The 14,425-nt window shown below is 33.7% G+C and overlaps 1 protein-coding gene across 1 annotated transcript in view; it reads right to left on the reverse strand.

The window, feature by feature from the left end:
* Positions 1–5,250: 5,250 nt before the first annotated feature.
* The window catches only part of LOC111044036 (GTPase-activating protein), a 130,979-nt gene continuing 121,804 nt past the window's right edge, over positions 5,251–14,425 (reverse strand). Inside the window, exons 14-18 of the mRNA XM_039439976.1 lie at positions 13,389–13,507; positions 11,555–11,700; positions 10,860–11,040; positions 8,602–8,723; positions 5,251–5,354 (exon numbers count right to left, since the gene is read on the reverse strand). Of these exons, the coding sequence (XP_039295910.1) occupies positions 8,651–8,723; positions 10,860–11,040; positions 11,555–11,700; positions 13,389–13,507 (519 nt within the window). The 3' untranslated portion in view covers positions 5,251–5,354; positions 8,602–8,650. The remainder of the gene's footprint in view (positions 5,355–8,601; positions 8,724–10,859; positions 11,041–11,554; positions 11,701–13,388; positions 13,508–14,425) is intronic.

Below are 14,425 nucleotides of genomic sequence, written 5' to 3' on the forward strand. Positions count from 1 at the left end.
AAGTCGACGGAGATAGTTCTCTGATGACATTCATATTGTCCAAAATTCAAAATGTGCTAAAAAAGCAGATCAAATAACTTTTTATTTGTGTTCATTATCTGAGAATTAAAACATTTCGAATAATATCAATTATTGCCATTAAAAATATAAACCTAACCACCCCATTTGAAACATAATTGAACAGAATCTTTCAGGTTATTAAATGAATTGAAATCTAACCAATCTGAGATCCTCACCCTGTCGTTGTCGACGGCGGCATTTACAAACAAACGAAACCCCACCTGGAAATACCTGGGATTAGTGCCACGAGAAACCTGGAAAAAAAAAATTAGTGCCTGGAAAAACCTGTGATTAGTGCCACGAGAGCCAATTAGAAAATCCTTCTTTTTGAAATAGCCTTCTCTGATTGGTTCTCGTGGATTTAATCATGATTTAAAATTTAACAGACTTTTGTGCAAACGGCCTTAAGTTCGTAATGATATAGAGAAAATATAGCATATACACTATATAAATAGCACTAATTGTAGTTCTATCTATATATATAAAAGCGAAATGGCACTGACTCACTCACTCACTCGCATAACTAAAAATCTACCGAACCAAAAACATTCAAATCTGGTAGGTATGTTCAGTTGGCCCTTTAGAGGCGCACTAAGAAATCTTTTGGCAATATTTTAACTCTAAGGGTTGTTTTTAAGGGTTTAAAGTTCGTCTTTTAGCATGTATATTCTTCTTCTCCCAATCTCTTAATTATAATTGAAATTTCCATATCATATGTTACTATAGAACTATAATCTAGATAGAGTACCTCTTCGAAACAGTTGTTAACTGGCAACTAAATTAATAATTTTGTCAGGTTGGCATTAAGTTGAGTTGACTTTGTTAGGTTGGCACCAAGTTGAAGATTTAAATGCATTTATCGCGGAAAAATTGATTGGGCACTGCTACTTCAATCCTGGGAATATTATATTACTAGCCGTCAGGCTCGCTTCGCTCGCCATATCCGTTTAGCCAGACGTTTAGTCTGGACCCCCGACTGGATTGTTCTAACATATGATAAAAATGCTCAAATGAAAAATGCAGGCGAGCGAAGCGAGCCTGCTGATCTCATTCCTGGACGATCCAGTCGGGGGTCCAGGGGGCGGAGCCCCCTGGCTAGACGGATATGGCGAGCGAAGCGAGCCTGACGGCTAGTACCATCTATAGTTCTCTATATTGAGGTCCACGTTATAATGGCAGTGGAGAAAGATAGGAGAACAACGTTGCCAATCCTCTGTCTTGTCAATGCCTTCTATAGACGATATATGATACAGGTTTATTGATGTAATATTTACGGTTCATTCTCGTTTAAAATATTAATCAAAAATAGTTTATTAAACAAAAAAATTATATTTTTCAATAATTTCATAATGAATTCACATAATTAAGATAAAATATTTTATTAAATTCTACATTGTCAAAAGACGATCTAGCAACAGTGCAAAGCGAGAAAGAGATAGCGCTATCCGCTTTGTTGAATGATAGACAAGGATAGCAATACCATTGCTAATCAAACACTGCCATTATAATTACTTTTATAGAAGAGGTTCTCAAAAATCTCCCATCTGAGATTGAGTTGAAAAAGCTCAAATCAGGTGTTACAGGCCTATCAAAGTTTCAAAAGGTGCTAAGTTACAGTCAAACCAATAAAAACTCATTTTCTAATGCTTTTTAGCTGTTTTATTAAGACAACAATAATTACTATCTTTTGCACTTTAATTAATAATAATATTTACAAAAATACATAAAAAAGAACCAAATAGAGTTTGTTTCAAACTTGAACAGTTACATACAATATAAATTAACTTATAATCTATTTGATCTATGTACTATTTTACAATAAATTAGAAACGCGAATTGAATTTGTAATTGATAATTCATAAGCGGTTTGAAAAAGATTTGATCATTAACCTGTTCATATGAGTTATTTATATTATATTTTTTTCAATATTTGATCGATCGAAATTCATTAAATTTAAGCTGTACAGAATGGCAAGTTTGTTCCAAGAAATACATCTCTGAACAAGAAATGGCGACAACATTGATGTTTTCAAACTAAACGTTCTGATAAAATTCAACTTAATGAACCTAGAACAGTATTTTACAATGTAAATTCATGAGGCTTTGTTCCGCAGGTCGTTACAAACTGACAATAAATAAAAAATACAGAGTCAGCTATAACCATACACAATTTTATACATGAAAAACAATTATTGGATTTTGATCCATTGCTTCCAATATTATACAACTATATTATGTTACAAGATTAATTACATTACTTAACAAAACACATTACTCTATAAATTACAAAATTAGAAAATACATTAAAGCCAATTCAAACAGACTAAAACTATTTAGATTAACAAGAAAGTATCAATGAAATTTGAAACTTGAATCATAAAATGGAAAACCCCATTCAAAAAGCAAAAATAAAACAAAATATTACTGAAACTTTTATTGTGACATTGCTTAATATTACGTAGAACGTAATAATATAATCATAACAAACATAACAATATGCAGACCATAAAAAATTGCACAATAAATACTGATCAAGCAGAATTTTAGTGATTTAAAAACCCAAGCATGGATTCAAAAAGTGAAAATTTTCTCAAAACTGAGAAAAATTTGAACATTTAACTGATTTTATAAAAATGATCCAGATGGAGATACATTTTTCAAATAGGTAAAAAATATATAGGCCTACCTATTACTACTGATTCTATGTAAAATAGAATTTTAATAATGCTTGAGATAGATACATTTTTCAAATGGTAAAAAATATATAGGCCTACCTATTACTACTGATTCTATGTAAAATAGAATTCCAATAAATTTTAATAATGCCTAATAATTCCTTAGTTTTAAAATTTAATATCAACGAACAAGAGGAAACTTAATTGAGAATATTATTGTAATATTGACAGTAGAGTCAATTTTGAAAAAAAGCAGCTCAAAAATAACACTTTTAATGTGTTTGTTCATTATGCACTAAAATAAGAATCACAGCTTTCTAAAGCATAGTTTTTTAAAACAAAAACAACCTAACTCAACACTGCAGTGCAAACTGACTAAGAAAAATTTCACATTGGAATTAAAAATTTGAGAAGGAAGAGAATTTGTTCAACTTTAGTCCTAGTGTTAACATGGATCGATCCGCTTAAAGCAAGATTTTAAAAATCAATGTTTATCATTATTTTCAATTGAAATTGAAGCAGATTTGTGACATATTTTTATGATATCAAATATCATAGAATCTATAAGAATGTCAACGATTTGTTTGAAATAGATTAAAATCTACAGAGAATAAATTAATAAGATGACCGTATGATGATGAATTCTTTGTAGATTGAATCTTAGTCAACTCAGAATCCTAATCCATCTTCATGTCTTTTGGTAGTCCCTTTACATGGAAGGTTATTGTGAAGGTTTAGTCTTTTGAATCCTGTAAAGAATAATTAACAAGATGTTGAAATCATATTACACTGACCAACCACCATCAAGAAATAGAGCCAAACAGACTATTTCTTTATTGAATCAAGAAAAAGTAAGATGTATTCCCGATTTTTCTCGCTATCATAATATTGGTATCATGATTTGCAGTTGTAAAAATAAGTCTTACTTCGAGTAATCTCAATCACTTGTACTGTATACTACAATAGTACTTATTGCACCATTATAAAAACCTATCTTTTGAATTATTTATAATATTGAAAATTGGAAAAAAATGTTTTGGCTAAGCTTGTTGACCTTTCGCAATCATTCATATAATGTTTTATTTATTATTCAATGTAAGAAATAATAAATTAATCATAGATCTCTAATGGAGTAGAATGGGAGAATTGAACAGAAAATATCGCTTCAAGAAAAGGGAATTTCTCAGCTAAAACTATATATATTACTATTTCATAACAGGGCAACAAAACTGTTAAAAACCCATTTATCAATGACACACAAGCACTTCAATATTTTTATAAATCAAGTTTTTAGAGCTTTAAAATGATACCATGAATTTTCAATGGTACTAAATCTAATTTTGGCCAACTTTAACTAACGTCCGAGAGATATTACTTTTTGCATGCTCTCACTCCAAGACGGAGAGCCCCGATACTTGTTCCTTCACCAATCACTGCCACTACCTAATAGCTTTCTCCCTACTTTTGTGTCAGCATCCAATTGTGCGCAGCATGCTTACTCCACTGCTCCACTACTCTGTCCATGCTACAAACTGTGCAACGAGAAATCGGTTTCCCCTCTAAGGCCCGGTTGCACAAAAGCCAGTTAAATTTTAACCGTGACTAATTTCAAATCAATCAAATCAGAGAAGGCCTTTCTGATAAGACGGCTTCTCTGATTGGTTTTCGTGGAATTAATCATGATTAAAATTTAACCGGCTTTTGTGAAACCGGCACTTAATGTTAAAAGACAAACATTTCATTCTTCTTTCAAGTCTATGTTACTGGCATGTACGAGTATATATGAGAAGTACAATACTGTATACTATAATAATAATACTGAGGGTGATACCCACATAAGCTAATAGGCTTGTGCGTGAGTAATGTGTGAGAGGGATGATGATGAGAGATGGCGACTACTTTTTAGGTAGTAAATAAAGACAAATTATTAAAAAATATATGGAAAAGAGTAGACACAAGATCGCATGCATAAGGATTGAAACATAGTAGAGCGGCTGAGGTAGAGGGGACCACAGATCACACAGACTGTAGCAGAGTGTTTAAGATAATACATGTATCTAAACGTATCCACGTCCTTCTACCTCTAACCTACCATCGCCGCTCCACTATATTCTAGCACATTTGAATACATGCAACACTCCCTTCCACTCTACCTTTGCCACTATGTTTGACCCTAAAGCCTGGTTTTCACTAGTAGAGTTAGTGGTCGAGTATCTGAATACTAACTCTACCGAGCTAACTCTACTCTACTTACTTGGTCGAGTAACTGTTTTCACTACAATTGAGAATAGTAGGTAAAGTGTGTTGTCTAGTGAACAGAACTATAATTGACCGAACGAAGTGAGGTCTAAGATTCAATGTTTATCATTATTTTCAATTGAAATTGAAGCAGATTTGTGACATATTTTTATGATATCAAATATCATAGAATCTATAAGAATGTCAACGATTTGTTTGAAATAGATTAAAATCTACAGAGAATAAATTAATAAGATGACCGTATGATGATGAATTCTTTGTAGATTGAATCTTAGTCAACTCAGAATCCTAATCCATCTTCATGTCTTTTGGTAGTCCCTTTACATGGAAGGTTATTGTGAAGGTTTAGTCTTTTGAATCCTGTAAAGAATAATTAACAAGATGTTGAAATCATATTACACTGACCAACCACCATCAAGAAATAGAGCCAAACAGACTATTTCTTTATTGAAATCAAGAAAAAGTAAGATGTATTCCCGATTTTTCTCGCTATCATAATATTGGTATCATGATTTGCAATTGTAAAAATAAGTTTTGCTTCGAGTAATCTCAATCACTTGTACTGTATACTACAATAGTACTTATTGCACCATTATAAAAACCTATCTTTTGGAATTATTTATAATATTGAAAATTGGAAAAAAATGTTTTGGCTAAGCTTGTTGACCTTTCGCAATCATTCATATAATGTTTTATTTATTATTCAATGTAAGAAATAATAAATTAATCATAGATCTCTAATGGAGTAGAATGGGAGAATTGAACAGAAAATATCGCTTCAAGAAAAGGGAATTTCTCAGCTAAAACTATATATATTACTATTTCATAACAGGGCAACAAAACTGTTAAAAACCCATTTATCAATGACACACAAGCACTTCAATATTTTTATAAATCAAGTTTTTAGAGCTTTAAAATGATACCATGAATTTTCAATGGTACTAAATCTAATTTTGGCCAACTTTAACTAACGTCCGAGAGATATTACTTTTTGCATGCTCTCACTCCAAGACGGAGAGCCCCGATACTTGTTCCTTCACCAATCACTGCCACTACCTAATAGCTTTCTCCCTACTTTTGTGTCAGCATCCAATTGTGCGCAGCATGCTTACTCCACTGCTCCACTACTCTGTCCATGCTACAAACTGTGCAACGAGAAATCGGTTTCCCCTCTAAGGCCCGGTTGCACAAAAGCCAGTTAAATTTTAACCGTGACTAATTTCAAATCAATCAAATCAGAGAAGGCCTTTCTGATAAGACGGCTTCTCTGATTGGTTTTCGTGGAATTAATCATGATTAAAATTTAACCGGCTTTTGTGAAACCGGCACTTAATGTTAAAAGACAAACATTTCATTCTTCTTTCAAGTCTATGTTACTGGCATGTACGAGTATATATGAGAAGTACAATACTGTATACTATAATAATAATACTGAGGGTGATACCCACATAAGCTAATAGGCTTGTGCGTGAGTAATGTGTGAGAGGGATGATGATGAGAGATGGCGACTACTTTTTAGGTAGTAAATAAAGACAAATTATTAAAAAATATATGGAAAAGAGTAGACACAAGATCGCATGCATAAGGATTGAAACATAGTAGAGCGGCTGAGGTAGAGGGGACCACAGATCACACAGACTGTAGCAGAGTGTTTAAGATAATACATGTATCTAAACGTATCCACGTCCTTCTACCTCTACCTACCATCGCCGCTCCACTATATTCTAGCACATTTGAATACATGCAACACTCCCTTCCACTCTACCTTTGCCACTATGTTTGACCCTAAAGCCTGGTTTTCACTAGTAGAGTTAGTGGTCGAGTATCTGAATACTAACTCTACCGAGCTAACTCTACTCTACTTACTTGGTCGAGTAACTGTTTTCACTACAATTGAGAATAGTAGGTAAAGTGTGTTGTCTAGTGAACAGAACTATAATTGACCGAACGAAGTGAGGTCTAAGATTCAAGTCGACGGTTTGGCATTCATCTTAATGTTTATAAGTTGCACATTTACGGCGAAACGCGTTAATAGATTTTCATGAAATTTGACAGGTATGTTCCTTTTCAAATTGCGCGTCGACTTTTATACAAGGTTTTTGGAAATTTTGCATTTCAAGGATAATATAAAAGGAAAAAGGAGCCTCCTTCATACGCCAATATCACCGTAAAAATCAGACTATAGAATTACTCATCATAAATCAGCTGTCTAGTGAACTATAATACTACCCGTTCAAAAACATCGAACATCTTGAAAATGTATCTTTCCATCAACGTTGTAGACAGTTGCAGCCAGACCTGATAACAGCGCTCACACTCAACCGTGATGACACGTTACGGTACGATAGGACAGAAAGCTCTATGTTTATTTGAGATTTTTTCTAGACATATTAAATTGATAAATTATCTATTAATTTTTGAGAAAACATAACAACAGGTCAATGTAACTTACTGAGCGCGAGGTCTACTGTTCACAGAACTACTAGTAACCTTAAAATGTCAATACGGAACATTCATTTATCGCCGTTCAGCCACAAAAGTTTTACAAAAAGCAATGACATAATATGCGGTATATATCATACTACTAGTAGTTCTGTGAACAGTAGACCTCGCGCTCAGTAAGTTACATTGACCTGTTGTTATGTATTCTCAAAAATTAATAAATAATTTATCAATTTAAAATGTCTAGAAAAAATCCTAAATAAATATAGAGCTTTCTGTCCTATCGTACCGTGACGCGTCGTCCCGGAATGTGAGTGTGAGCGCTGTTACCAGGTCTGGCTGCAACTGTCTACAACGTTGATGGAAAGATACAATTTTCAAGATGTTCGATGTTTTTGAACGGGTAAATTATAGTCAACTGTCTACTAACGTTGATGGAAAGATACATTTTCAATATGTTCTATGTTTTTGAACGGGTAGTATTATAGTTCACTAGACAGCTGATTTATGATGAGTAATTCTATAGTCTGATTTTTACGGTGATATTGGCGTATGAAGGAGGCTCCTTTTTCCTTTTATATTATCCTTGAAATGCAAAATTTCCAAAAACCTTGTACATACGACGACGCGCAATTTAAAAAGGAACATACCTGTCAAATTTCATGAAAATCTATTAACGCGTTTCGCCGTAAATGCGCAACATAAAAACATATAAACATTAAGAGAAATGCCAAACCGTCGACTTGAATCTTAGACCTCACCTCGCTCGGTCAATAAGTATTCAAGTATATACCATTTATATACTTACAACTTGATAGCTTACGACACGACTCTACTAGCTCGAGACTGTTTCCATAGCATAGTTGTAGTGGTAGAGTAGAGTGAGAAGCGGTGGTGGGGGAAGGCAAGTGGTAGAGTACTATCCCACGGTGCTATCCCACTCTACTCTACTAAGAACTAGTACTCTACCATGAACGTTTTCATTGGGAGAGTTCACAAGATAGTTAGTAATTGCCCAGGGAACTCTACCACTCTTCTAATAAAAACCAGGCTTTACTCAGCTTCCACATTATTTCATGTGGGTACTGACATATATGTTGAATAAATAAATTTCTCATCTCATCAAGTACGGCTTTGTTTATACACGAAAATAAAAGAAAATTACCTGAGATTGAGATGAAAATACAATTTGAACCAGATATTGGGATGATTTGTCAGCAGGGTTTTCTTAGAGGATCAATTCTTCCAGCCAGCAAAAGATAGTTGTCATCGCCTATAGGAGCTTGTCTGAAATCCAACAAAAATTATTAATAATAAGAGATCAGAAATTATGAAAAAACTTACAAATGATATAGGATGAACCGTATATGACAACGCGAACGATGCACTGTCATTTGCAGAGAAGTGGCAATCATATAGAAAATAAATTCTTTGTTTCGAATTATCTTTTTATCAGCGAAAAGCATCAAGTTAAATTTTATATTGGAGGGGTTCTTCCTGGAGGGGTTGGATACTAAAACTTTTTTCAGATTGGACTGTTCTCCTCTTCTAAGTAGGTGCCCGGCCCACCGAAACTAGTATATCAAATTGTTTTACTAAGGGCCGTTTTCCGAGCTCGGGATTTAGCTAAGTTTTGGACTTTAAACAGCTGGAGTCAGAAAATTAGCTTTCTGCGTAGTCGCAGTTTTTATTTTCTCATTTCTGTAATTGGAAACGTTTTTCCTTGACGAAATGAAACATTCCTAAATAATTGAAAATAGCTGAAACTTTACACTATTTTCTCTTTATTTTTTTGTGTTTAATTTTCTAGTTTTTCGAAATTTAATTTAAACGTAGACTACAACTACGCCCCGTTTCGGATAGAAAATGTTCTGACTCCAGTCTAGAACTTAGCTAAATCCCGATCTCAGGAACCGGCCCTTAGAGATTAATAATGGCGTAACCACCGAAACTTACTTACTTACTCCCAGAGCCATCTATATCTAAGTTGATATTTGATCGCACCAACAAACTGTCTCCACGAAGTTCGCCCCTCAGCATCTTTTTCTGTCGCTCTGAGTCTCTCCATGTCAATCTTAACCTGTTGCCACCATCTCTGTCACGTCTCCCACGGGGTCTTCTTCCTGGAGGGGTTGGATACTACTAAAACTTTTTTTGAGATTTTACTCTTCTCCTCTTCTAAGTACGTGCCCGGCCCACCGAAACTAGTATGTCGAATTGTTTTACTAAGAATCGCTTTCTCCAAAAAAGATTAACTAAAATTCTAGTTGAATTATTACTTGGCTCATAATAATAAATGCGACCATACATGATTGATCGGGTTTAAGGCTGTGCAAAGGCTGAAAATTAACTTTCTACTGGTGATACTTTCAAAAAATTTAGATTTTTGCATCATCAAGCTATCAAAATGAAAAAGTTTTCTCATGAAAACAGTTTTTCCGATCATTACTTTTTGAGATATGAGCACCTAAAGTTTAAATTTTTGGGACAGAACATTTCAAATTCAGTAAGAGATAAATCCATGAGATTCAGAGAATAATTTCATCATGGTATTGTTGTTTGAATGAAACAAAACATTTTTTGAAAATATCAATTTCTGAGAAAGTTATTCAATTTACTAATAAAGACCAAAAATAAGTTTTAGTCGAGTTATTTTTGGTGAGTTGAATAACTTTCTCAAAATTTGATAATTTCAAACAACAATACCAGGAAGAAATTATCCTCTGAATCTCATGGATTTATCTCCTAACGAATTTGAAATGTTCTGTAAAAGTTTCTTCAGGAAAACATTTTTTCCGATCGTTACTTTTTGCCGTATATTTTTGAGATATGAGCGCCTAAAATTCAAATTTTTGGGACAGAACATTTCAAATTCGGTAAGAGATAAATCCATGAGATTCAGAGGATAGATTCTTCATGGTATTGTTGAAATAGTAAAACCAAAAGTTTCTGAAAATATCAATTTTTGAAAAAGTAATTTAATTTGCTAAAAATGACCAAAAATAACTTTTAGTTGAGTTATTTTTGGTAAATTGAATAACTTTCTCAAAAATTGATATTTTCAGAAACTTTTGGTTTTACTATTTCAACAATACCATGAAGAATCTATCCTCTGAATCTCATGGATTTATCTCTTACCGAATTTGAAATGTTCTGTCCCAAAAATTTAAACTTTAGGCTCTCATATCTCAAAAAGTAATGATCGGGAAAAAATGTTTTCCTGAGAAAACTTTTTCATTTTGATAGCTTGATAATATACAAATCGAAATACTTTGAAAAATATCATCAGTAGAAAGTTTATTTTTAGCCTTTGCACAGCCCTAAAAGTAAAGCAGCTTTGGAGATAGCTACCGTAAACCAGTGGTTCGGACAATATTGAATAGTTTACATTTAATACAGATATTTATCAGTAGGACTACTCACTTGCTGCCGTATTTGGTCTCGCGTGCCACCAGCCTGAGATAGGCCCTATGTTCCTGTTCCAAGTTGAGCGCCGCCTCCCTCAGTTGTTTTAGCGTCTTGAAGCAGGACTGGACGTCTTCGATAACCGACGCCGGGAGGAAGCAGATGTCACCCGTGTAAACCGCCTGGCATTCGCATGCCGCTGCAACACATTCAAATCAAATCAAAATCTGAAAACGTATTTTATAAAAATAGAAGATTTTTAAAACTTGAAAATGATGTAAGCATCAAAACTAGTTGTTTTTAATTTATTTTATATTGAAATTGCTGATTCTCTTCCTTGTCACTGCCTTCTATAGAGAATGGCCGATACTAGTATATCAAAAACAACTTATAAAAGATATTGATGTTGAGGATCAAGCTCTCTATGAACGAAAAACGTTTGAATCTCAATTAGATAAACATAAACGAAGCCTAGAAATAAAACTCTTATAATATTGAAGTACAACAATAAAAAATCTACAACCTGATATTGGACTCAGAATATCTTGATTGTGAACAATTAATGGTATCTACCCCTGTTGATCCTCCACAAAATTATTTTTAAAAAATGTGTATCACTGAATCAATAAGAGATTGAAGGATTTGGTAAAAAAATTACTGATATTAAACTCAGAATATCGAGATTGTAAAAAGTGTGTTTGAAATCTACTCACTCATAACATTTTCGAGCCTATCCATGTTAGCTATGGTTAGCGAATGTAGCCTGGCCAGCTCTCGTTCAGAGTCGATATTCGTTTGAAGATCTAAATTCGTTGACACATCACAGCAACCTATCGTATTCTCCGTCGTCGATTTACAACTGAAACAAATCAATTACATCTATAACTAATAATTTATATACATATATATTTTTTATTCATTTACAATGCAAATGACACTAATGTAATAACATTGGTAGATAAGATAAAAAGATAGTTTTTGTGCTATTTTTCTTCACTTTTTTTTTAATTACATCAATTAAAGCGGGCCATTCATTGAGATATTTTGTCCTACAATTCGACGTCGGAACGTGAATAGAGTTGTGGGAGGGGCTAATGCTATCGGAAGTCTGGTGAACTGTTCCCCTGACTTGTCCGACCTCGCAAGGTCAGCCGCTTATTTAGATTCGATTTGGGACATGAGTGGAGATGTTGGACTAACCAGCCGGAGCGTGAGTGGTGAAAGAAACCACCTTGGTAGAAACCACCAACGTAGTACGACGAAATTGTCGGATAGTGAATGGAACGCCTCAAATAATAAATTATAAATTAGGTTTTTGTGATTGATAATAATATATGTAATAACAGCAACTTGTTTTTTTTAAACTTTCAATTGAAAAGTGGTTTGAATAACTAATTACATCAATCAAAACTATCAACGCTAAATTAGTTTACTACAGATTGACAATAGCTCGAAAACTAAAACTAGTTACTCAAAAATGTTTTGAAAAAAGAGTAGGTCTAGTTTAGACAATGTCAAATTGTAGTATATCTATCACACATAACCTTAATAAAACAATTTCTCAAGATACAGACCTATGCGCCACGAACACGTGCATTTCACTTTTCATCAACAGATGCTATTATTATTATATCTGTATTTGTAAAGAAGCAGTGCGATACAGATATAATCAGCTGATGAAAAATGAGATTCGCGTGTTCGTAGCCCAATAAGCTTCCCGTGAAGCTCATGCTCCTTGTTATACACATATATAACAAGGAGCATGAGCTTCACGGGAAGCTTATTGGGCTACGAACACGCGAATCTCATTTTTCATCAGCTGATTATATCTGTATCGCACTGCTTCTTTACAAATACAGATATAATAATAATAGCATCTGTTGATGAAAAGTGAAATGCACGTGTTCGTGGCGCATAGGTCTGTATCTTGAGAAATTGTTTTATTAAGGTTATGTGTGTAACAAGTATTCAGATAATTATACTAAGTCTGTACGCACCTTTACATACATTAAAAAATCTATTTCCAAGTTGACTTTACATTTAGCCAGTTTACAAAATCGAAAATATTTCTAAATCCACATGAACTTTTATTATAAACTGGCAGGTAACCCGTGCTTCGCAAGGGACTGTTTTAAAACTTGACGTTGGAAAAAATGAAGTTGGATTCAAAATGGCGGACCAGAATTTTGATGCGACAGAAAATCAGTTATTTTTATTCGAATAGGATCCCAAATCATACCTATCTTCCAATTTCCCATTTTAAAGGAATCTTCATCTGTTTCCATGCAACACCTGGAAGCATGAACAATTGAAAAATTGATAAACTGAAAACTTTACGTAATGAAATCTTGAAGGATTGAAAATAGGCCTATTTAATTAACCATCCACGATTAATTAAGAATCTATATGCAAAATTCCAAGTTAATCAGTCCACTAGTTCAGACGTGATGATGCGTCAAACATAATTTTCCCATCCCGTACGTGTATAAGCCAGTTCTTTCCTTTATTATAGTATAGATTAATTGGATTTATATGAGAAGTAATTACCAAAGCCAGTGATTGTTGATGAAGGCACCCGGATGGTATTTGTGTAACCTGTGGTCGTTCGTCCTACAGATTTTCGCCAGCATGTCAACCCACTCCTTCTCCTCTACACAATTGCTTGCCTGGCAAAATAATTATACATTTTAACCAAGCAATACTACAAGTCAGTCAATAGTAAACTGTATCAAATATAACTTGAAACCATGTTCTGTAATAACTATAATAATATCAAGAGGTTATCATTATTATTCTATAATTATTATTGAATTCAAATCAAATCAAATTTTATTCAATGACAACATTTCCGTTTGACAACAAATTTGGTTATACAAATGCAGTGGCGAAGCTAACTATAACTAAAAGGGGAGTCTAGGAACTCTAAAGCTTACCGCTTGTCTTTCAAAGCACATTTTTATTTGAAAGACAAAGAAGAAAAAGGAGTTTGAAGCAAATATTTCACCAGATTATTACACTCATCCATTGCATTAGTATTAAAAAATAAGTAATTATGCTATAAGTTCAACAAATGAAAGATAAAATTCCAAAATTGAAAAAGGATTTGGTTTCATTATTGTTGAGTAAACCAAAGCAAACCGCAAAACCGAGTTGTAGGTTATGAACAAGCCAAGTGTTACACGAGCGATTTATTTGAAATTGAAATCTTCAAATTTTGATAAGCATCGATGTTTGAAGACGATTGTTTCGATCTCGACCGTTCGATACATCGAGATCTAGACATCGATATAGACAAAACGCGAACTACTACATAGCTATGGTGCTACGTCACGTTGTCATAGCAACCATACAATACGCCACGCCCATTATAAATGAATTGAGAGTCTCCTGAGTTGGAGACTCACCATGCGAATGAATAGATAACCAGTCGGCTGTCGGCCGGACAGAGAGCCACAGAACAGTTTGAAAGGCAGCCTGGCCAGATCTTATCCGAATTTGCAAAGGAATGTATGCGTACTAATAAAAAATAATATTCACATCAATCATAATTAATTTTGGGGAGTCTCAGACTCTTAGATTCCCCT

The sequence above is a fragment of the Nilaparvata lugens genome, chromosome 13 (assembly GCF_014356525.2).
Source record: "Nilaparvata lugens isolate BPH chromosome 13, ASM1435652v1, whole genome shotgun sequence".
In the NCBI taxonomy this organism is placed as follows: domain Eukaryota; kingdom Metazoa; phylum Arthropoda; class Insecta; order Hemiptera; family Delphacidae; genus Nilaparvata; species Nilaparvata lugens.